The sequence below is a fragment of the Panthera onca genome, chromosome D3, assembly GCF_046562875.1.
Source record: "Panthera onca isolate mPanOnc1 chromosome D3, mPanOnc1 haplotype 2, whole genome shotgun sequence".
In the NCBI taxonomy this organism is placed as follows: Eukaryota; Metazoa; Chordata; class Mammalia; order Carnivora; family Felidae; genus Panthera; species Panthera onca.
In genome coordinates, this window is record NC_138350.1 from 47,697,207 (window position 1) to 47,722,630 (window position 25,424).

At 36.5% G+C, this 25,424-nt stretch overlaps 1 protein-coding gene across 5 annotated transcripts in view; it reads right to left on the reverse strand.

Annotated features, from left to right (window-relative positions):
• SS18 (SS18 subunit of BAF chromatin remodeling complex) overlaps positions 1–24,965 on the reverse strand; it is an 89,708-nt gene extending 64,743 nt beyond the window's left edge. Inside the window, exons 1-4 of one of the 5 annotated variants that reach the window (XM_060613487.2) lie at positions 24,750–24,766; positions 22,077–22,153; positions 13,674–13,710; positions 13,481–13,565 (exon numbers count right to left, since the gene is read on the reverse strand). In XM_060613487.2, the coding sequence (XP_060469470.1) occupies positions 13,481–13,565; positions 13,674–13,681 (93 nt within the window). In that variant the 5' untranslated portion in view covers positions 13,682–13,710; positions 22,077–22,153; positions 24,750–24,766. Of the gene's footprint in view, positions 1–13,480; positions 13,566–13,673; positions 13,711–22,076; positions 22,154–23,961; positions 24,072–24,749 lie in introns of those variants that run through there. The other 4 variants (XM_060613483.3, XM_060613486.3, XM_060613484.2 and 1 more) reach the window with 4 other exon arrangements.
• Between the last annotated feature and the right edge of the window lie 459 nt (positions 24,966–25,424).

Here is a 25,424-nt window from a genome sequence, read left to right on the forward strand (position 1 = left end):
CGAATTTCAGCCAATGAATTAGCATAGCACACAGATGCTCTGCCAGCACAGTCACCGCATCTGAAGACTCTGTGTGACCACTTTTCCTGAAGCATGTGGAATGAAAGGTTCAGCAAAGTGCTGCCTGAGGGCTGCTGAGAACATTGAGTGTGCCTCACCAAAAAAAAAGGCAACTTAGGAAATACGAAATGTAAGACGACTGTACTTACTCTAAATCAATTTTCATTAATAGTCCAGACTTTTATTCTTTGTACAGAATACCTGACAAACAAAAGGTATCTTTAAAAAGCTTAATATTCAAGAAGTACATCTAGTTAAATTAGGAATTTTAAAAAACTTAATACTCATAATGAATTCACTGAAAAGCAAGATAAGTAATTCCTAACAGCCTTCAACCTTCTTTTAAAATTAACAGACATGCTGATATACTCAATCTCAGTGAATGTCAAGGCAGGTCAAGTCTCCACTCTCTCCCTTACCCTTCATATGTATTGAGTGATTGAATCCTGCCAGTCTTACTTCAAATACTCCTGAATCTGACTTTTCTTCCAATTTATACTTTCTAGCTGTGTACTACCTTCATCTTCATCATCACTATTTCCTGTGTAGCTCCCTCCATGTTGGACACCATGAATTGTTTTATTTAATCCTCACAACAACATTATAGAATAAGGATTATCTTCCTCATATCGCAAAAATGGTTCGTGGTCTACAACATCAAATGAAGTTGCCAGTACAGGAATAGGAATGTTTTCCTAAATTTTGTATATCCCCAGAATGTCACTGGATACTTCATTTAAAAAGCATGGAAATATAAGGTCTTCAATTCTTATATGCACAGTAGAATCACCTAAGAAGCTTTTAAAATATGCAGCCAAGGCAGAGAAACACAAGACTATGATTGTCCAGGTTCTTTCCATCTCTAAAACTTTCAATACTGCAGAAATATTTCCAAACTGTATGCCTTAAAATGAACTACAATAAAAAGATTCTTGTCTCCCCCAGGTTTTTCCCCAATAAAAATTAACAAAAACTTTCCGTGATTTAAAGTTTTCTCTCATAAGTCTTTCCTAAAACTGATGGTGCCCACCACTTCATATGTACTAAAACCGGCAGACGACAAAAATAAGTGAACGATAACTAACATTAGGCTAATAGTTAAAAATGCAATTTCTTCGAAGTACATTTGAGAAGGAAAGCAAAGACTTACACATAGCACATATGTGTACATAGCACAGTCATATTTTCTACTGACAAAATGTTCCTGGTCCACATGATGAAAATAATTATGTCAATGGTTTATGCTATTTCAGAAAGTAAAAACCAACATGAGAACTAATATTCAAATGATGCCTCCAAGGTTTACCAAGGTAAATAAGGCCCCTCATATACTAAAGAAGCCAGAGTAGTGTATATTCTCAATTATGTCAGCTTTTTATAAATATTCAGTCTCTTTCCACCCCACGTCTGCTGTCTGGTTACGTTGCTTGTATGTATGTCTGCCTACAGAATCTATTCTCCCATTTCTGACTTGCTGCTTCCCAGCTATGGGCTTAAAATTAAAGATCCAAACTTATTAAAATATGTATAAGGTTAAGAATAAATAGCTTCTGTTACAAACTTATAATGCTTTTGTCATAAGAAAAGAATACAGGGGTGCCTGGGTGGCTCAGTCGGTTAAGTGTCTGACTTCACTCATGTCATCATCTTGTGGTTTGTGAGTTCGAGCCCCGTGTCGGGCTCTGTGCTGACAGCTCGGAGCCTGGAACCTGCTTCAGATTCTGTGTCTCCTTTTCTCTCTGCCCCTCCCCCACTTGTGCTCTGTCTCTATCAAAAACAAATAAATGTAAAAAAAATTTTAAAGAAAAGAATACATAGGGCCCAACAAAAAGTAAAATACCTAAGTCATAGTGCACTGGCTTTATAATTTATATTTCTCCTTGTAAATCTTTTTACATTTATTTCTGGTTTTTGAATTCCTGACTTTCTTTCAAACAGGAGAAGTTTGCTAGATGGAGACTAGTCCTAGATACATGACTAGTACTATAAATACATAATTCTTCTTTTGGGGGGACATAAAAAACCTGAAAGTTGAACCTATATATAATTATAAGCACATTTCCAATTCCAACAACTAGTTAATGAAGTAAAGTGAAAAACTCCATTCTGGAAAACTTTTTTACCCCAAAACATACAGCTTTTTTTCTGAGTCAAAATTTCTCAGACTAGTATTCTCCCTTTTGTCAGACTGGTTGTATTCATTATTTTTCTATTATTCTGGTTTTCCCAAATTTACCTTACTTCCTATTTCACCTCCAATCCAATTACTTACCTTTTAGCTGATTTTTTCCCTCTCTCTAGCCCCACTTTTCTTTACTACCTCAAGTCTCTCTTATTAATACCTCCTACTATGAAAATATATTTATTTCTATTTTTTCAAAAACTCCTCCTCCTTTGTTAACTCAACTTCTCAAGCAATTTGACTTTCAAAATACTTGAATTTTTTATGAAAATTTGACCATGTATTTTAAATTAAACTTTGACCAATATTAGGAGGCAAAAATTTTATTTCAAAATATACAAATGATAGCATTTCTTTTTATTTTTTTTAAGTATTTTTTTAATTTTTGTTTTAATGTTTATTTATGTTTGAGAGAGAGAGAGACAGAGCGTGAACAGGGGAGGAGCAAACAGATAGAGAGACACAGAATCAGAAGCAGACTGCAGGCTCTGAGCTGTCAGCACAGAGCCCAACACGGGGCTCGAACTCACAAACTGCGAGATCATGACCTGAGCTGAAGTCAGACACTTAACTGACTGAGCCACCCAGGCGCCCCTACAAATGGTAGTATTTCCATGTGTTAGTAAAAGAGGATATAAAATGGTGACTCCATATTAAAGGAGTGAAATAATGGTAGATGGTTAGGAATGAAATGTGTCTCTTTCCTTTGTGATGGTTCCTAACCAGGTGGTGTCAAATAACATAATATTGTCCCTGAACACAATGGTAATGATTTTTATTGTCCTATTTAATCTATAAGGAAAAATGAAAATTCTATAAAAAAACAAACGCAAAAATGCACTTAAGAGTTTATAACTTAACAGGTGACAACAGAACAGTAAATTCTAAGAGATTTTGTTGTACCATAATGCATTTCTATGGTAAGCTCACTTTTACCACATTGGCATCTCAAGAATCAAAGAGTTTCCTCAAGAAGGGCAAAAGATGAGTGACTGAATCTCAAGATACATGATCTGACCAAATATTTTTATGTTTTATTTTTATAGTAGCTAGAGAGTATATGGGACATATCCAAGAGGCTGTAATGTTTAAGACTTTAAGACATTTCCACATTTTATGGAGACAATATTTCAAATCAAGACAAACTGACAAAATCCACAGTTTGCACTGGATCGTAAGTTGCAAAAAGAATTGCAATTGGTGGGTAGAAGGGAAGTAGAAGGGATACAGAAACAGCAGAGGACATTTTGCAAACTACCACTTCCCAACCACCCACAAGATTCTAGTAAGACTATCTAAAGGGAAATGTCCCCCCTTCCACCCTCAATACCCTGAAACTTGAATCCCTGCCATAATTGTTGTCAGTGATGAGAACATGTTGAGAATCTGTCCTATCTTCAGATGTGCTAGAACAGGGAAACAAGGTTAAGAATTACTTAATTAGGGGCGCCTGGGTGGCTCAGTCGGTTGAGCGTCCGACTTCGGCTCAGGTCACGATCTCACGGTTCGTGAGTTCGAGCCCCACGTCGGGCTCTGGGCTGATGGCTCAGAGCCTTGAGCCTGCTTCCGATTCTGTGTCTCCCTCTCTCTCTGCCCCTCCCCCATTCATGCTCTGTCTCTCTCTGTCTCAAAAATAAATAAACATTAAAAAAAAAAAAAATTAGAAAAAAAAAAGAATTACTTAATTACAGGTCACCATGATGATGATAAGCTAAATTCTTAACCTGCCACTTTAACCAATCATTTAGTCCCTAAACTATAAGCAGACCCAGTCACATAACATTTTTTAAAAATTAATACCTAATTATAAGAATAATGCTAGACCAAAAAAAAAAAACAACATGAAAATGATCACTGCATTCATTTCCATAACAACACAAGAAAATAATCAAGACATCGCAGGTTATAAAATTCAGATTCAAGCTCTGTGAAGACCTGGGCGAATCCTACACTGATACACCAACAAGAGCAAACGCAAGATTTTATTTCCATTCCATCCTAGTAGCAACAAGACATGGTACCATAATGCCCAAACTGCTTTCAGTAAGGCCTGTGTTCAAATCCCATGCTACCGTTTACCAACTATGAGTCCCTTGGCATGTTAATTAACCTATCTGAGACTGTTTCCTCAGCTGTAGAATGGGACTAATATCCAAAAGCCTTCTGAAGATGAAATAAAAGTTCTGAAGGACTCAATGCATAGTAGTCATTCTGCAAGTGTCTGTTCTCTCTCCAAACAGTTATATTTGAGTAGCCATAAAAGTAACTAATATTCTATTAGTTATTCTATGGACAGCAAAACAGAATACAATTCTAATACTTAAAGGACTTATCTAAGGTAATGATAAACTAGGACATTCAAACAACTCCACTGAGAACAATGAAAAAAAACTGGAAAGATACTTTAAAAATATGTTTGAAGATATAGAAGAGCAGACAAGGTAGTAAAAAATGATCAGGCCAAGTTCAGAAGAAGAAAGGAAATCCAGAGAAGTGGGCCCAAACTTAGGAGGGGTTCATTTGCCACAGGCACGTTCGCAATCTACAAAGCCAACTGATAATTTCCTAAAAATGATAAAAGATAGCGATTCACAGATTTCAGAAATCTCAACACACAGCAAGCAGGATAAATAAAAGAAATCCACACCTACAGATAGGACAGTAAAACTTCAGAAAACTCCAGATGAAGCAAAAAATCTTCAACATAGAGAAAATAGATTCCCTTCAAAATAGTAACACTAACAACTAAATTTCCAATACATACAAGCCAGAAAACAATAACCTGTCCTGGCAAAAACACTGTTTAAAAATGATGGGGAAATTGAAATAAAGGCATTTTCAAACAACAACAAACCTGAAGGTATTTGTCGCCAGCAAACCAGTCCAAATGAAAATACTAAAATATGTGCTTTAGGGAGGAAAAAGAGAATGATCAGAGAAAAAAGGTTGTAAATGAAGGGAGAAATAAAAAGTATGAGAAATGGTAACGATGATAACTCTAATGAATACTAACTAAAAATAAAAACAGTAGTAAGAATCACTTGTGAGTAATCATGTAGAGATTTAAAGTGCATGACAACAATGAATGAGTCATGAGGAATGAACAGAAATAAAACATCCAAGGGTCCGTGATCTGGGATGCACACTACAAGCTGTATAGTAACCACCGAAGGAATATTAAGTATATATATGTATGATTTCCAACTTAGAAGAGAAAAAAAGGAATAAAAAAAAAATAATTAGAAGACAAACGAAAAGAAAAAAAGGAATATACAACAAAGGAGACAAACAGAAAGTACACTGAATGATGATAGCTTTGAACTCAGAAACGTGAGTGATCACATTCAATATAAACGGGTGGATTTAATGTTCCAAATTAAGATTGCTAGACTGAACCATTTTTTAAAATCTACATGCCATTCATAAAACACATTATCTCTAACACAAGGGAATGGAAAGGTGAATATACTATGCAAACACTGAAGAAAACCAACTGAGCTACATGAATCTCAGATAAGCAGACATTAAGGCAAGATGCATTATTAGACATAAAGAAGGAAATTATTTCATAATGATATGTTACAAAGAACCGCAGAGCTGTAACATTTTAAAATATATATGCACTTGCTAACAATGCCTCAAAATGTTGTTAAACAAAAACTTGGAAGAGTTACAAAGAAAAAAGAACAATCCACAATTATACATTTTAAGCATACATCTCTCAATAACTGATAGAATAAACGAAGTATCAGAAAAGTTAAAAAAAAAAATATCACTAAGGCTATAGAAGATTCAAACAAGATCACCACATTTGACCCAGTAAACATATACAGGCCTCTGCATTCAGGGACAAAAGACCACACATTCTTTTTAACTACACACGGAACACTTACAAAAACTGACCATACACTGCACCATAAAACAAATCTCAAAGAATTCCAGAGAACTAAATCATACAAAATGTTACATAACCACAATGCAACAAAGCCAGAAATCATTAATAAAAAGAAAATGATAAAATGCCCATATGTCTCAAAACTAAAAAAATGTGTTTGTCAACCCATGTTTAAAGAAGAAATAACACTGGAAATTAGAAGATAATTTAAACCGAATAAATATGAATATACTACATATTCACACTATTAGAGAGAAATGTATGCCCTTAAATGCATATTATTAGCATTAAAAAATGAAAACTGATGAAGTAGGCATTCACCTCAAAACTCAGAAATAAGAAAAGCAAAATACAGCAAAAGTAAAAGGAAATAAAGATCAGAAATTAATCATAATCAAAAATATACAAAAGAGCAACAGTTCACAAAATGTGGTTCTCCAGACTCTTTTAGAGTCTAAAAGGTCAAAACAATTTCCATAACAATATTTTTATGCTATGCTGATATTTACAACAATGGTGCAAAAGTAAAAAAGTGGACGTAACTGCAAGAGCCTTAGCATGAATCAAGGCACCAAACTCTACAGTAAATCACTGTATTATTGATTACCACAGACTAACAGTTAAAATAAAAAAGAAAAAGTCATTTTCACTTAAGAATGTCCTTGATGAAGAAGTAAAAAGTACTCATTTATTAAATTCTCCATGTCAGTTAAATATTCTGTGACAAAATGAAAAAATAATAAATATATCTGCTGCAAATCAAAGTAAGATAAAAGCACCCTGTCACTGAGTTGCTTGCTGATACAGGCATTTTCATGGAATACCATTTTTACTTGAAAGAAAAACTGCTGGACGTTTAAACTATAGTTATCCAGGCTTGGTATCTGGCAGACATTTGCTCAAAAATCAACACAGTGAGCCTGGAAAGCAACTGACAGCATTTGCTGCCAATGATAAACTCGACTTTTCAAGCAAGAAATGAGAACTTGGTGGGGCGCCTGAGTGGCTCAGTCAGTTAGGCGTCTGACTTCAGCTCAGGTCATGATCTCACAGCTCGTGGATTCGAGACCCGTGTCGGGCTTTGTGCTGACGGCTCAGAGCCTGGAGCCTACTTCGGATTCTGTGTCTCCCTCTCTCTGTCCCTCCCCTGCTCATGCTCGTGCTCTCTCTCTCTCTCAAAAATAAACATTTTATTTATTTTTTTTACTTTTTTTTTACATTTATTTATTTTTGAGAGACAGAGCACAAGTGGGGGAGGGGCAGAGAGAGAGGGAAACACAGAATCCGAAGCAGGCTCCAGGCTCTGAGCCATCAGCACAGAGCCCGACAAGGGGCTTGAACTCACGAACTGTGAGATCATGACCTGAGCTGAAGATGGACGCTCAACCGACTGAGCCACCCAGGCCCTCCAAAAATAAATAAACATTAAAAAAAAAAATTAAAACAAAAAAAGAAATGGGAATTTGGCAAACTTGTATCTACTGTCTTCAGTTTGACAGCTTCCCAATGCTTACTTTTGATGAGACTGGTGGAGATATCAAATGTGGGTTTTGGTATCATATAATATGTCAATATTTAGAAGTGTACATAACTCAATGCACTTACATTTTCCAAATGACCAAAGCATATTACAAAATTATGCATGATTAGAAGATACATCCAAAATGCAGGGCAGACCCATAACTTTAATGTACCAGAATAAGAAAATTCTATTGATATGGTTTCAGATTCCATACTGCAAACAACCTTTAGAAAAAACACTTGTTGAGATCCTCCATACTATCAAAGAAGATTATTGTACAACAATCTGAAAAGGCTATTAAAACAGTCTTCCCTTTTCTGATTCTGTATCTGAGTGAGAGATTAAATTTTATTTTATTTCAACCAAAACATATTACACTAGATGGAATTCAGAAATAGGTAAGAGGGGTGTCTGGGTGGCTCACTCAGTTAAGCATCAGACTCTTGATCTCGGCTCAGGTCATAATCTCACAGCTTTGTGAGTTCGAGCCCCGCATCGGGCTCTGCACTGGTGGTATGGAGCCTGCTTGGAATACTCTCTCTCCCCCTCTGCCTCTCCATAGAGAGTGCATGTGATCTCTCTCTCTCTCTCTCTCTCAAAATAAATAAACATTTAAAAAAAAACTTAAAAAAAAAGTAGTGAAGAGAATACAGCTATTTTCTGTTAAGTCAAACATTTAAAAGAAATTTGCAATATTATTAAACAATGCTATTCATAGCTCACTAAATCTGTTCTAAAAGATATAGTTATTTTTCCTTTAAAGAATGTTATTTGTATTAACATGCAGTGGGTTTATTATTATTCAATTTAAATGAACTCCTAAAATTAAAAATGTTTCTGTCTTGGGGCACTTGGGTAACTCAGCAGGTTAAGCGTCCCACTCTTGATTTCAGCTCAGGTCATGATCTCATACTTTATGAGACCAAGCCCCACATCAGGCTCCCAGCTATCAGTACAAAGCCTGCTTGGGATTCTCTCTCTCTCTCCCTCTTTCTGCCCCTACTCTACTTGCTCTTTCTCACACATGCGCATGCGCGCTCGCTCTCTCTCTCTCTCTCTCTCTCTCTTTCTCTCTCTCTCTCCCTCTTTCTGCCCCTACTCTACTTGCTCTTTCTCACACATGCGCATGCACGCTCGCTCGCTCGCTCTCTCTCTCTCTCTCTCAAAATAAATAAATAAATGTTAAAAAAAAAAATTCCTGGGCTGCGCAAGTGGGTCAGTCGATTAAGCACCTGACTTTGGCTCAGCTCATAATCTAGTGTTTCATGAGTCTGAGCCCCACATCCAGCTCTGTGCTGACAGCTCAGAGCCTGGAGCCTGCTTCAGATTCTGTGTCTCCCTCTCTCTCTCTGCCCCTCCCCCGCTCACATTCTGTCTCTCTCTCAAAAATAAAATAAAACATAAAAAATTTTTTAATTTGTCTTAATTAAAAAACTGAGGAAAATTTACAAATATATCAACATATATAACCTATATAAAGTTCTTCAGAGTCCTCAATAATTTTTAAGTATAATGGGGTTGAGAACAAAAAAGCGATTCTTTGAAAAGACTTAAAAACAAAAAAAAAGGTAAAAACAACTGGCAAGTGTGATCAAAAACATTTTAAAAGACAAAGCATTAATAAGTTATGTTAAAAATAAAAAAGAAAATATCACCACAGACCCTGAGGATACTGGAAAGATAAGATTATTTCATGAACTTTATGCCAATAAATTTGAAACTTAGTAAATGCTAAACAGCACAATTTACCAAAATAGGCAACTCATAAAATATGGAAGTTATCAACTGTCCTATAACCAACAAAGAACTTGAGTTAGTAAACAAAAGCTTTCTCGCAAAGAAAACTCCAGATCCAGATGGTTTTTCTAAAGAATTACACCAATCATTTAAGAAACAGTAGCTCTATCATGCAAAATATCCCAGATAAGAAAAAGTAGGAAAATTCTCCAGCTCATTTTATAAAGCCAACATAACCTCAAAATAAAACCCAGACAAATGCATTATAAGAAAGGAAAATTAAAGATCAATTACACTCAAGAACAAAGACATAAAAATCTTGATCAAAATTTTAACAAACTGGATACAGCAATTTTTTTTAGGAGACCAGGACCAAACCAAACCAAACCAAAGACCATTATTACCAAGTGGGTCATGAAAAGCAGGTTAATTACAAGAAGGCAAGATTTACTACACATTAAAAAGTAAATCAATGTAATTCACCACATTAACAGATTAAAGAAGAAAAAATTTATGACCATCTCATTAGGTGCAATAAAAGTATTTAATAAAATTTAACATCCATTCAACATATAACTCAGTACAACAGAAACAGAAGGGAACTTCCTTAATCTGATGATAGGCATCTACAAAAAAACTACAGCAAACATCATACTTAATGGTCAAACAGTGAAAGCTTTCCCTTTGTGATCAGGAACAAGATAAGGATGTCCTCTATCACCACTTCTAGTCAGGAATGTAGTGGAGGTCCTAGCCAGAGAAGTAAGGCAAGAGAAAGAAATAAAAGGTGTAAGGATTGGCAAGAAAGAAACAAAACTCATTATTCACAAATATGTTCGTGAATACAGAAAACAGAAGGCATCTACAGAAAAACTGCTAGAAATAAGAACTGAACAAGACTGTGAAATTCAGCATCAATTGCATTTCCATGTAAATAGCAAATGCAGTTAGAAAACTTAAAAAACAAAGACTCTTAAAATAGCCTCAAAAAATATGAAGTGCCTAGCAGTAAGTCCAATGAGAGATATGCAAATCCTCTGCAGAGAAAATCTTAAAACTCCACTGAAAGATATTTAAAGGACAAAATAAATAAAAATACGTGCAACGATCATGATTTGAAAGCCTCAATATTGTAAAGATATAAATTCTCCCCAAATTAATTTAGAGTCAAGGTAATCTCTGTGAAAATCACAACAGGATTATGTTGGAAATGTTGATGTTTAAGCATATATGGAAATGCAAAGGACCAACAGCCAAGGTATTCTTGAAAAACACAAGGAGTTAAGAAGTTTTCTAACATACATCAAGATTTATTAGACTATGACAAGTGTGACAAGATAGTGGACTTTATAAAAACAGACCAATGGGATGGAATAGAGATCCAAGACCCACACATATATGGACACCTGATATATAATATAGGTGGCATAACAAAATACAGAAAGGTTATTTTGTTTTGTTTTTCCAATAGATAATGCTGGGACAGAGATCTATCCAAATGGAAACAAATGAAATAAAACCCATTCCTCATACCATTCACAAAAATAAATTCTACCTAGCTGGTAATCAAGTCCATAATAATAATCACATAAATTACTTCTGATTCAAAAAGAAATTTATTGATTATCTATTCCTAGTGGAATATATCTTGAGGATGAGCACCTTATTGTTAGTGGCAACCTTGGTATTGTTATACCGAAATTACTTTATATATGTAGTAGCATAAACCAAATAACTATAATAATATCATTAAGGTACCAAGATTTTTAGAATAAAACAGAAAAGATAATACATAAAATCAAAGCTAACTAAAAAACCTTTCCTGAAGGGAAATATCACTAATTCAATACTTTATTTCTTTTTCTAAAAAACGTGTTTACTAGTTCTGTCCACCAAAAATACCTAAAAACAACGAAAACCCAGTAATAATGAATGTCCCAAACATCTAAATTGTGGTCTCTAAATATCAGTTCCCATTGAAAAAGTACTGCTTGAATAAATGGCTGAGGCAGAATAGCTCTGGGGCAGAAATAGTCAGCCTGATAGCTCTCCCAACTCCTAAAAGAAAAGAAGCTATACAAGAATACCGGAATCATGTCAGAAGGACACAAGAGCCAAATGAAGAGGGGATCACTGACCAAAGATGAGATAACTTGAAGTGTCATAAAGAATGACTGCAATGGACTTAAACCCATTAAAAATATAAAAACCTGTACGTTTAGATGACAATAATAAAAAAAAAAAAAATCACTGGTCACTTTCACCGATTGCCAGGCGCCAACTGGTTATTCTAAAAATTGATAAGAGGATAGAAACCAGCCTTTATCATGATTCTCATATAGGGACTATTTCAGGATAATCAAATACTTAATGAAAGGAAGTTTTTCTTTTTAAAAGAAGTACAGCTAACAAATGTAAGAGGAACTGAACAATTAGAAATTCATCATTCTGTGATCCCAAAATAAAATAACAGATCTGATCAACAAGCATCAATGACAGCTAAAACCATTAAGGGAATAGTTGATGGAGAACTTTATAATAGATTGATCAGGCTGTACTCATCGATCAATCTCAACATTACTAAAAATGGAACAACCAAAATGTTCCTCCTGATGTGATACAATAGACAATACACAGCACCATCAATGAAATATTCCTAACACAAAACTAAACCTAACCCTCATCAAGCCTCCCTACCCAATTTTCAGTTTGTAGGAAATAAGAGATGAAATGGAAGAACAGGTTAAAGGACCATGAGGATACAATCAGCCAAATCCAGAATGTGAGAAGCTACAAAATATGCGACCCAGTTTCTTCAACAAATAAATGGAGAATAAAAAAGATAAACTGATATAGATTAAAAGAGATTTAGGACACATATCAAACCAATGCAACACGTGGACCTTGTTTGGATTCTGCGGCAAACAATCACTAAAACATTTGGATGTTTTGGGGAATGCAAGCTGGTGCAGCCACTCTGGAAAACAGTATGGTGGTTCCTCAAAAAACTAAAAATAGAACTACCCTACGACCCAGCAATTGCACTACTAGGCATTTATCCACGGGATACAGGTGTGCTGTTTCGAAGGGACACATGCACCCCCATGTTTATAGCAGTACTATCAACAATAGCCAAAGTATGGAAAGAGCCGAAATGTCCATCGATGGATGAATGGATAAAGAAGAGGTGGTATATATATATACAATGGAGTATTACTCGGCAATCAAAAAGAAGGAAATCTTGCCATTTGCAACTACGTGGATGGAACTGGAGGGTATTATGCTAAGTGAAATTAGTCAGTCAGAGAAAGACAAAAATCATATGACTTCACTTATATGAGGACTTTAAGAGACAGAACAGATGAACATAAAGGATGGGAAACAAACATAATATAAAAAGAGGGAGGGGGACAAAACAGAAGAGACTCATAAATACGGAAAACAAACAGAAGGTTACTGGAGGGGTTGTGGGAGGGAGGATGGGCTAAATGGGTAAGGGGCACTAAGGAATCTACTCCTGAAATCATTGTTGCACTATATGCTAATTTGGATGTAAATTTTAAAAAATAAAAAATTAAATAAATTAAGAAAAAAAAACATTTGGATTTTTTAAGATAATCAGTGAAACTTGAAGATAGGCCGGATATAATAAGAAGTAAGGAATTTTGATTAATCTTGTTGGGTGGAACAAGGGTTCTTCTCTGCCATAGATGCAAAGTGAAGTATTTACCAGCGAAAGCATAGGATGCCTGGGATTTGCTTTGAAATACTATAAACTTATTCATAAATTATTTGTGCAATTACAAATTAAAATAAATAAATAAATTGGTAGGCAAGTGGGTATGTGGGTGAATGGATGGATGGGTATAACTTTTTCAGGGAGGGAATCAATTCCAGGTGAATTAATTCAAATTAAATATGAAAGCAAAACAATAAAGCTTTTAGAACAAATAGAAGAATACCCTCATGTTCTCAGAGGGCAGGATTTACTAAACAATACTTAAAAATCACTAAACAAAAATGTGTTATACTATACATAACTCTATAAAGATGGTCTACTTTACACTATTTTAAAGGTACTTACTGCTGGTAAAAGAGACTGCATATTTTGATTAGAATCTGCTATTGTAGCAAGGTAGACCAAGTTCGTATGCAACATTTGCTGATACCTATTAAAACAAAACAAATATCAATATTAAAAATAATTTTCTTCCTATCTGCTTAAATACAAATAGCATTCTAATTATTTCTCGAGTTTAATAAAAGATTTATGTTACCTGAACATCAATAGCACTTCAATTTTTCCTAGTTCCTCTGCAAAATAATTCCAAATAATAAATACATTCAAAGATAATAATAAACACAGATCTTACCATTTGCTAGATACTGTTACAGTTGTCTTATATACCTATATATTTTATCTAGTCCTTAAACTAACACTATGAGGTAAAAGTTCATATTTTCTCCATTTCACAGATGAGGCAACTGAGGTTTAGAAAAGTTAGTAACATGTACAATATTAATGTTGCACAGCTTAGTAAATGGAATTACTGAGAAATGTACTGGCTCTATACATAGTACATGTGCTTTTAAAAAAGAGACCTAGGGGGCGCCTGGGTGGCGCAGTCGGTTAAGCGTCCGACTTCAGCCAGGTCACGATCTCGCGGTCTGTGAGTTCGAGCCCCGCGTCAGGCTCTGGGCTGATGGCTCGGAGCCTGGAGCCTGTTTCCGATTCTGTGTCTCCCTCTCTCTCTGCCCCTCCCCCGTTCATGCTCTGTCTCTCTCTGTCCCAAGAATAAATAAAAAACGTTGAAAAAAAAATTTAAAAAAAAAAAAATAAAAAAGAGACCTAGAATGAAAGAATTCAACAAAACTGGTATGTTTATTCCCTTCCCTCTGCCATTTTCATGTTGCCAAAAACTTCAAAGCCAAGTACAGGCAACACGCTCTGCTAAAAATGTCAAAAAAGAGGTAGGAACCACACAATTTTTCCTTCTCCTGCAGCAGTGACCAACAGTTTATGCCTGCTACAGTTATACTGCCCATCTATTGGGGCTCAGCATATAGAGAAGACAATGAACAGGTGTCTTCAATTACATACATACATATTCATATATGTATGTATGAGACAAAATAATTACATATATATATATGTATGTATGTATCATATATATGAAACAAAATAACAGGACACCAATACCATTAAGAATTTACTTTTAAAAATACAGCAAATTCTCACTACTGCAATGAAGTGGTTAAACATGTTCATTGTGATCTTATGAATTGGTTTTGCTAACCTTCGCAAATTAGTAATGATCCAGTTACTAGTATTTGTCAACCCTCCAAATATAAACTTAAATCCTATACCAAACTGTCAGGCTGTTTAAGAATTTTGTTTACTGAGAAACATTAAATACAAGTTAAAATAATAAAAATAAGATAAAAGAACTTTATTCAGCTAAATAAAGTCTTCTAATACAGATCCCAGATGAAGTCATTCTCTAGACGCTATATAAGGAATCCTAGTAAAGTTTTTGCTGCATTATTTTTTTCTATTAGAACTGGTTTCACTACTTTTTTCTTATTAGAGAAAAAAAAACCTTATTTCTCAATTACCTTAAATTTTCCTGACAAGTTTATGCTCTTTATTTTATTTTTTACAAATTTATTGAGGTATAACTAAAATACAAAGAAACACATATTTAATTTGTACAATTTGATGAATTTGGACATATACAAACACCTGTGACTACCATCATCACAAATCAAGATAATAAACATACCCAACACTTCCCAAAGTTCCTTTGTTTCCTTTTGTTCTTGTTATTCTTGCTTAAAAATAATTTAGGCTATTAACGCTTCTCCTCACATATTACCCTATGTTGCTCAATCAGAAAGCATATAACGTTTGTTATAAGGACCAGAAATGATTAAATTGTACTGATCTATTCACAATGGTTAATTATGTGGTCAAAATTCTTACAACAGCACTAACAGGCACCACTAGCTGGAACTATTTCATTATTCTGTAGAGCTCTTGAATGGAATTTAAGATACAGGGTTCCCAAATCTTGCCATTTTTAATTAGAACATATAACCCATTTCAAAGTCTACTCCATGAAGTTTTTCTTTTCTTCTCTGAGTATTAATATGGCTTTAATATATTCAGATATGAGATTTGCTGACCACCCTGCAAAAATAAAAATAACAAACCTTACTAAGGGACTATGGTTTCCTCTAACTAACCCTTTAAGGAAAAATGTTAGTCATGCTGATTAGTCCTTAACAAGTCAATGTTAAAATACTGTTAAATCTAATCTGCCAAGGTCTTAAAGCCTCATTTGTAAGATAATGAGAGAGTTAAAGTAGATCTCCAAAGTCCCTTATGGTTCTAAATATCTATAAATAGAGCATCTATTATGGAGTACCTTAATTTTTAAGCCATTTCCCCAACCTAAATCTTTTTAACGTTCAATTTTGAAATCATTTTAAACTTACAGTTTTAAGAATAGTATAAAAAACTCCCAAATATCTTTCTCCCATACTCCCCAAGCATTGGAATTTCACATGTCTTCCTCCATATTTAAACACACACCAATATACACACACATGCAAGCACACACATACTTTTTTCAAAACCTTCTGAGAATCAATTACAAACATAATACTTCTAACACTTCAGTGTAAACTTCCCCAAAACAAGGAAATTCTCATATACAACCACAGTACAACAAATTAATGTTGATATTAATTAACTGATAATTAATTTATATTAATTAATTAGGACAGTAATATCATCTAATCCACAGAACCCATTCAAATTACTCCAATTGTCCCAATAGCCCTAAATCTTTTTACCTAATATAAGGTATCTTACCAATATTCAGTAGGTTTTCTTTTTTGTAAAACTGCATTATTTTTACAGCATTCATCTAATAAGCTTTTTCTAAGATCATTCAAGACTCAAAGATGAACGGTAATGAAAAGGTAGTATATATACATATTCTCTTACAAGTTTGTGTATATGTCACCCAAAAAGCAATAAACAAATATTCCAGAAGAATTTGGCTTCAGCTGACCCCAATGAAAGGATAATATAAAGCAGATTCTTCTATAAATACTAAAGAAACATTTTCCTAAACTTCAAACACTATTACATTTATCACTGAATTAGTATCACTTTAATGTACATGCTTATTATCTCTAGAACAGTCTACATTAACAAAAGAAAATTGAGTGCTGATAAGGGCAGATATAAACACTTCAACATTTTACACTGGATGATGGTAACTTCCTACTACACACTCACAGACATTCCAGTACACCCATAATTGTTAACCTATTCCATGAGAGGCAGTTACACTTCCCAAAGATTCCACTAAGAACCACTCCACCAATTATCTTGAACAACATAAAATAACCACTGTTAAATTTATTTATGTAATTAAAAAATCCGAGAAAGTCAGATCTCATTTTTAACAAAAAACCTTCACCAAGAAACTATGAAGATAGTATTTATAAGACAATAGAAATATAATTTATAGATTAAAAGTTATCTTCCATACTGGAGATTTAAAACTAAACTCTTTTACATAATGATTATTACAAAATTTTTGCATGAAAACCACTTTCAGGACCCTCTGAAAGTTGCACCCATGATAAAATACAAATAAATAAGGACTGATTTAAGTAAATATAGAAGTTGATATAGAAAATGCTCAAGTCAAACACTACCATAGAGCAATAATAATAATAATACATTTAATACATTCTCGCACGTATGTTATCAGAATTTAAAGAGGACTTGTGCATATGAGCTCCATAAGTGATTTACTAATTTTATTCAGTGTACCATGACTGTGTGTGTGTGTATGTAGATAAAACTACAGCAATATATACAAACATGCTACTGGTGAAAAAATCTTTAGGTGGTGAGAATACAGTATTTGAGATCTCATTTTTATGTTACCTGTGTTTTTTAATTTTCTACAATTCATATGCTGCTTTCATAAAAATAAAGTTATTTTATATTTTAAAAGGTTTCAGGCAAAGTTATCACATCTTAAGGAATTGTTTAATTAAAACTGAACTACCAATTCCCAGATGCCTGTCATTTATTCATTTCCTCTTCATTTTCCTTTTCCTTTTCCCAATGCAAGAAAAAGGAACATTTAAGGTTGAGACAAGGAATTTTTTTCTCTTCACTCACAAAACAACACTAACAAATTGAAAAAGAAAGACTAAAGAACTCTAAGAATGAAATTAAATCTATCAGGAAGAGCAAAGTATAAGACTATCTAAATCAATTTAAGCCCCATCTGCACAAAATACATGAGAAAATGAGCTCTATTCCAATATGCAAAGAAGGGGGAAATTATCATTATACACAAAAAAGCTGAGAACATAAAGAACAAAACAGTATAAACTTTTGCTGACTCAAGTTGGAAAATTTGATTCTAGATCAACACTTCCCATCCATGTCATGTATAGCTGGGTCCTGTAAGAAACTCAATCAGTCCTATACCACAAAATCCCTTGGCTATCTGGCAGTTTAAAAAGCCATACGTGAAAATAAGTATTCTAATCAGAACCTGTCAACTTTTATTATCCCATGGCTGATCTGAGGTAGCGAGCTCCTTACTACTGATTACTATCCATAGTTAAACTAAGGAAATAGATCAGCTAATTATTTTTTAAAGAACATTTTGAAATAAGGGCACCTGGCTGGATCAGTCAGAAAAGCATGTGACCCTTGATCCTGGAGTTATAGGTTTCAGCCCCACATTGGGTGTAGAGATTAATTAAAAATAAAATCTTAAAAAAAAGAATATTTGGAAATATAAACAGATATGAAACAACATACATAAAGTAATGAAAATGGTCATATAAAATACAAAACGTACAAGTGACTAGAAAATAAAATACCCTAGTACTCAGACTTAAGTTTCTAAATACCATTCTCCAAAATACAATCAGGGCTTTGAAGAAATGGGTGATTCCAAACTGGGAAAGGAAAAAGTATAAGATGAGCCTAGAACATTTTGTAGTGCAAGAAAGTAAGAAAATGCTCAAAAAATAATGGATGCTTACCAAGAGGCCATCTTGAGGGGTTCTAGTGGCCAACATCAGAAACAATTTAAGAAAGAAAACAGAATTACATATAACCTAAAGAATACAGTTAAGAACCCATAAGTCCATTCAGATATAAACGAATGAATGGAGGCAGGAAACGAGAAATTTTTTTCTTAAAATGGGATTTCAAATACATGTAGAAGGAATGATGGACTTAGTCACCATTTGGCAACCACCACAGTAATAACGGTTTCAATCAAGAATCCTTGCATGGTGGGTGCTAAAATTAATGTGTGAAAATATGAGAGGAAAGAAAGGGAAAGTACGAAACAGCTTATGTGCGTCTCAAGGTATCTCCCCAACAAGATACACATATGAATTATAAAGAAAAAAATAGTAACTTCACAGTGGAGGAACTGGTATCATCCTAATTGATTAAAATTCTCACAAATACTGGGAGGCAATTCTTATTCCCATGGCTCCCATTCATATGGCTACTTAAGAATACCCTGAAAAGGACAAAACATCGTTGTGCTCCTGCCAAAAGTGCGTAACATGAACCTAACCAAGGAAAACACCAGTCAAACCCAAAATGAGAGACATTCCACAAAATAACTGCTATGTACGCTTCAACAACATCAACAACACGAACAATAACAGATTGAAGACCGGTTCCAGATCAAATACTTAAGGCATGTGACAATTAAATTAAACATCTGATCCTGCACTGGATCCTAGACCAAAAAAATATATATACTAATGGGACAATCGGCAAAATTTTAAACAGGTCTGAAATTTAGGTAATAGTATTGCATTCTTAATTTTAACGACTATACTCTGATTATTTAAGTATTTGTGTCTGTTTTTATAAAATACACACTGAGGTAGTTAAAGATAAGAGAATCATGGCTGCAACTTATTCTCAAATATTTCAGAGAAACGATATGGAGAGGAAATGAATGATATGGGGGGGAAAATGAGTAATAAGGCAAGTAAGATACTATGTTAACATTTAAGGAATTTCAGTGATGGGCATAAGGAATTTCTTACACTGTTTTTAAAACTTCTTTTCTAAGAGTTAAATTATTTCAAAATAAAAATTTTTAGAAAAAGATACCACTTTTCACCAATTGCAAAATTTTTTGAAAGATGACTAATATCCAGTGCTAGCAGAGGGTGTTGAAAACCAAGCCTCTGAAACCTGGCTAGGAGAAAGCAAATGAATACAATCTTTTTGCAGGGTAATTTGGCTATTAGGGATGGTCTCTGACCCAGCCATTCCATTTAGAAAATTCTAACCCATTAAAAATAGTGCACTTTGGAGGCGCCTGGGTGGCTCAGTCAGTTAAGCATCCAACTTCGGCTCAGGTCATGATCTCACGGTCCGTGAGTTCGAGCCCCGCGTGGGGTTCTGTGCTGACAGCTCAGAGCCTGGAGCCTGTTTCAGATTCTGTGTCTCCCTCTCTCTCTGCCCCTCCCCTGTTCATGCTCTGTCTCTCTCTGTCTCAAAAATAAATAAACGTTAAAAAAAAAAAAAATAGTGCACTTTGTGCAAATGCACAAAAAATGTTTGGAAGGACAGGTACTAAACCATTAAAAGTAGTTACCCCTGTGGAAAGGAGAGAAGCCTAAGAATGAAAAGTAAAATGTGACTTGCTTTAACCTCTATAGACTTTTACACCCTATGATGTCCTTTCTACAATGACTTTTTACATGACTTCTTCATTTCAAAAATGTTAAACAAAAAGGAAAAAGACAAAGCAACCATGAGAGACTCAAAATTAGATAAAGCGTGAATGAAGGGATAGCAAAAGTCCAGCACAGCAGGAAGGCCCATGCAGAGCCAAGAGCCAGGGCTGTTGGGAAAATCTACTTGGGAACAGACCAGTGAGATCTCTAGGAAAGACAGATGTCACAAAACTATGGTGAGAATAAAATATTCTAGAGCTGTGTTGTCCAACAAAGCAGTCACTAGGTAGAAAGAAATGTGGCTGGTTCAAAATGACATTTTAGAGTAAGACTTACAAGGGATTTCAAAAAACTAGATACAAACAAGAGTGTAAACTATCTCAATATATACCGGGTATATATATAGGGTATATACTGGGTAGCTCGGGTACCTTGGGTAGCTCCATCAGTTAAGTGTCCAACTCTTAATTTCGGCTCAGGTCATGATCTCACATGTGAGTTCGAGCCCCTCATCAGGCTCTGCACTGACAGCACAAAGTCTGCTTGGGATTCTCTCTCCCCCTCTGTCTCTGCCCATCCCCTGCTCATGCTCTCTCGCTCTCTCTCAAAAGAAACAAACTTTAAAAAAATTAATAATAATAATAATATACTTATACTGATTATGTATTGAAGTGATAGAATTTTGGAAATAATGGGTTAAGTAAAATGTTATTAAAATTAATTTCTCTTGTTTCTTCTTACTTGTTTAATGTGTCTTACCAGCAAATATAAAATTGCATTTGTGGTTTGCAATACATTTCTACTGGACAGTGGTATTCTAGAGACTTTTTAAAAAAATTTTTTAATGTTTATTTATTTTTGAAAGAGAGAGAGAGAGAGAGTGGGGGAGGGGTAGCGAGAGAGGGAGACACATAATCTGAAGCAGGCTCCAGGCTCTGAACCATCAGCACAGAGGCCGACAAGGGGCTTGAACTCAAGAACCGCAAGGTCATGACCTGAGCCAAAGTCAGATGCCCAACCTACTGAGGCACCTAGGAGCCCCTTCTAGAGACTTTTGATAAAATATTCAACTTGCTCCACTGTATCAGATTCTATTAAGGATACCATTTATTTCCAACACATCACTTCAAAATAACAAGTTTGATTCTTATGAATGATAACCAATTCTCTATTGCTTTGCTTTCTTAACCACATATATGGATGGTAACTATTCTATACATGTGAAGATCTAACTTTTCCACTGATCAGGCAACACACAAATTTGAAGTCATTATTTTACAATGCAAGATACCTTTAAAAAGAGAAAGAAAGATACCCACTGCATCCCAAAGAACACATTTTTCTTTTGTAAAAATCAGGAAAAGTCATTAAAATGTGTATATGAACGTTCATAGAAGCATTATTCATAACAGCCAAGAAATGAAAATGTCCACTACTGATGGATAAATAAAACATAGTATAACCAACCACACAATGAATAATTACTCAGTGATAGAAAGGAAGTAGTGACGTACACTTCAACGTGGATGAATCTTGGAAAACATGCTAAGTAAAAGAACTCAGTCAAAAAAGACCACGTATTGTAGCATCCATTAAATGAAATGTTCACAATAGGTAAATCTTACATAGGCAGAAGGCAGATTAGTGGTTGTCAGGTGGTGAGGGATTAGGTGGAAATGGAAAGTTACTGCTAGTGGGTATAGGGTTCTCTTGGAGATGATGAAAATGCTCTAAAACTGACTGAAGTAATAATAATACAACTCTATGAAGATACTACAAGCTTTGAATTGTACACTTTAAAACAGGTGAATTGCATGGTATATGAATTATAGCTCAGTAAAGCTGCTATTAAAAAGAAAAGCAAAAAGTTAACCGACACGGAAATATGAAAACAAAAAATTTTTTCATATCATTCTTACTGAGAACACTCTGAGGTCTTTCCTTTATTCTGATAGTCCATTATACACTGAATAAGATGGTTATTTTCATCCAACATCTGAAATAAAATTAGAAAAAGTTTATCGTAAATCCAGTGCATCATGTTAAATTTTCAAAAATCTTTCAGATTTCTAGAAATGTTTATTCATAGGAACTGAACCCATTCAAGTCTTCTCAATCTTTTTCTACACCTCTGGAATGATATGTTTAATCAACAACTTTTAAATAATTCTATTCCAATTATTCACCTTTTGAATTATTACCTGAAGCCCAGAAGAGGTTTCTTTTGTATTCAAACATTTTATTACCTCGACTGCCTGTAATAGAAACCTTAGCCTGTCCTGACTAAAAGGTAAGGGTCTAAGCTGACTTTGCATCATTCTTATGTTTTGCAGTAGTAAAGAAAAATTTCGTCTTATCCACAATGAATACATGAAAACGCCAGCCCATGAGGCTTGAGGAGATAGCTGGCTAGTTTCCCTGTGTTATACAGTATGGTTCTATGATTCTCCAAATATGGAATAATCAACTAGATAATTTATAAGCATGTACAATATTTATTACAGAATTTATGAGCTTACCTTAAAATTAAGTAGTCCCAAAAGTTTAAAAACAAAGCACGTATCAATTTATCATTCTATAGTCTCATAGCAATTCAAAGCAATATTGGCTTTAAGGGTCAAATAATTCCTCTAAACAAGGTGGCACTGAGGAAAGAATACTGATGTAGCAACGAAAAGGCCAGTTAGTTTTAGTGCCAGCTTTGCAATCCTTTGCAAAGCACTTATGATTCTAGAGGCTCAGATTTATCTTAAGGTCAAGGGACAGGAGTAGATGTCCCTCCTGAACTTGGCCCACATTTCCCAAATTCAATAAGCATAACATAATACCAAAATCACTCTATCTGAATAATTTAATGTACCTCTTTTAAGTAAAAAAACACAAAAATCCATTTAACATTAATTGTGACTTTCTTCCTGCATATGAATAATTTTCACTTGCTAAAAAAAAAAGGAAAAAAAAATAGCGACATCCTCTTCCAAAAAGTGTACTTATTTCTTAAATAGAATCACTGGATGCCAAAAAAATGTGTCTTTAAAATCCATTAGTCCAGTCTAATGATTTCACAACGTGTCTCCTCAGTCGATTCCTCAACCTAACAAACTTCACCGTTAGAATATATCTTCTCATTTCTAACATCAATCCCTCACACGTAAAATAAGGCACTGAATTTGGAATCCATGTTCTCTTCTCATCTGAGAATGAACACTAATTGATCTGCATCTCCTGAATTAATCACCAATAAACATCTTAAGATGTATGGAAGAAAAACTCTTTTCGGAAAACCAACCCACCCACCAACCTCAGAACTCTTCTACAGTCCAAAAATAAAAGTAAAAAGTGAATCCCTCCAGAAACCTGTATGTACTTGCAGCTGATTGCCAGCCTGCAGACTTAGCCCAATGCATTCTATGAATGCACTGCATCTCCAGGCACTGACAAGCGGGTTTGTTCATAAAATAAAGCAACAGTTGGGCAAATGTCAAATGCCACACCAGAAAGAACTTGACAGTGAACAGAAGCCCATTAACATAATCTACTAGGCATACATCGGTGCCCTGACTGGTACGAAAAGTTGATTTTTCTTCAACTTCCGTCCTCATCTCCGTGTATACAACAAAACTGAAATATTTAAGGTAAACTGCTAGATTTAGAAAGTAACTTTTCAAAGTCTGGCTGACTAAAATTGAGAATACTGTCTTGCTCATAGGCAACACGGGGTAGCGGACAATAAAGAACCTTTGTGTCCCTAACTGGCAGTAACACAGCAGCGACAGAGGCACTACCCTCTAAAAAGGGACGCACCTCCCCGACTATTTATCACGACTTCTGCAATAGGTCACGATTATCAGATTGTCTCCACCACTAGACTCCAAGTCCCATGAAGACAGGGACCATGGCTCACCACCGTAGCCTCAGCACCTTGAGTAGGCGCTCAGTGAGTATCTCCTGATGTACACGGATAGGGAGTGAATCCGCGAGGGAGAGGAGAACTCCGAGGGTAACCCCGAAGTCCAGGGGGCCCTCCTTCGCCCGCCCCTCGGACTCTTGCAGCGTCCCCCCTCCCCTCCAAGTTCTCCAGCGAGCTCCCCAAGTCGGCCGGAGTGCGCCGCGCAACGGAGGGCGGCGACCCGCGCTCCGACTTCCCCTCGGCCTCCCGCGACCCGAGATCGGGTGTGCGCGAAGCAGCCGCGGCGCGCTGGGCGGGGCGACGCCAAAGTAACTCCGGAGCGACGCGCGGGGCCGCGGGGGGCGCCGGCTCCGACAAACAGCCGTTCCCCGCGCGGCCGCTGCCGCCGGGCGCACGCGCCCCGCCGCCGGAACGCCGCCCCATCCCTAGAGAAATCCGGCGGCGGTTACTTGGGCTTTTGTGCCTGTAGGAAAGAGCCCAAACGCGCGAAGGACTCCGTGGGAGAACCGGTTCGCCGCCTTCCGCCACCCACTCAGGCACAGCCCGCGGCTCGGGTTCCCACACACGACCGCCTCCCAGCAGGCCCGCCTCCGCCCCTGGCCCGGCCGACTCCCGGGCCAGCCCCGGGTGGCGCTCCCAAGGGCAGGATGGGCCTGGCATCCCCGACCCCACGAGGCTTCACCTTCTGAATCGCAGCGGGAGTGATCTCCCCCTTGCCTCGCTGCCTCGGGGCTGCGAACGCAACAGACATGTTGCCGCCGTCACCACTACGGGCAAGTCCCGAGCGCTCCGGGTGAACGGCAAACTGGGGGAGAGACGCCGGCCTCTCGGGCCGAACCACCTCGGGAATGCGGGGAGGGGGGATGCTCCGGCGCCGAACGAAGAGCCGGCCGGCCTGGCCTACAGGAGTTACTCCGGACCATAGAAGTCCTCTTTTGGCACGTTACCAGCGAGGCATTGCCTCGCAGCACTGCCCTGCTCTAGGTAGACCTCTTGTCCTTCCTCCTTTCGTGACCCGTCCCCCCTCCCTTTTAAGCTAGTGGTAGGGCCGCGCCCCAGTCCTCCCTCCGCTTCAGCGATTCAGGAAATGGTCCCGCCGCCGCGGGAGAAGGAGAGGCTGGGGCAGACCCTGTCACAGGAAATGCGAGCGGCCCGAGCCGGCCCGCCCCTTTCGCGCGGGTGCAACTTGCCTCTCTCTCCGGCGCGGTGAATCCTCCCTCCAAGTGCGTTTCGGCGCTCGGCTCTAGATCTGGTTCAGTTTTTCCAACTTCATCTTAACCCCGCGCCCCCGGGGAAGAAGTGGCCGCCCCAGGTTGTCCGGGCACGGTGGAGAGGAAAGGAGGAAGGTCAAGACCCT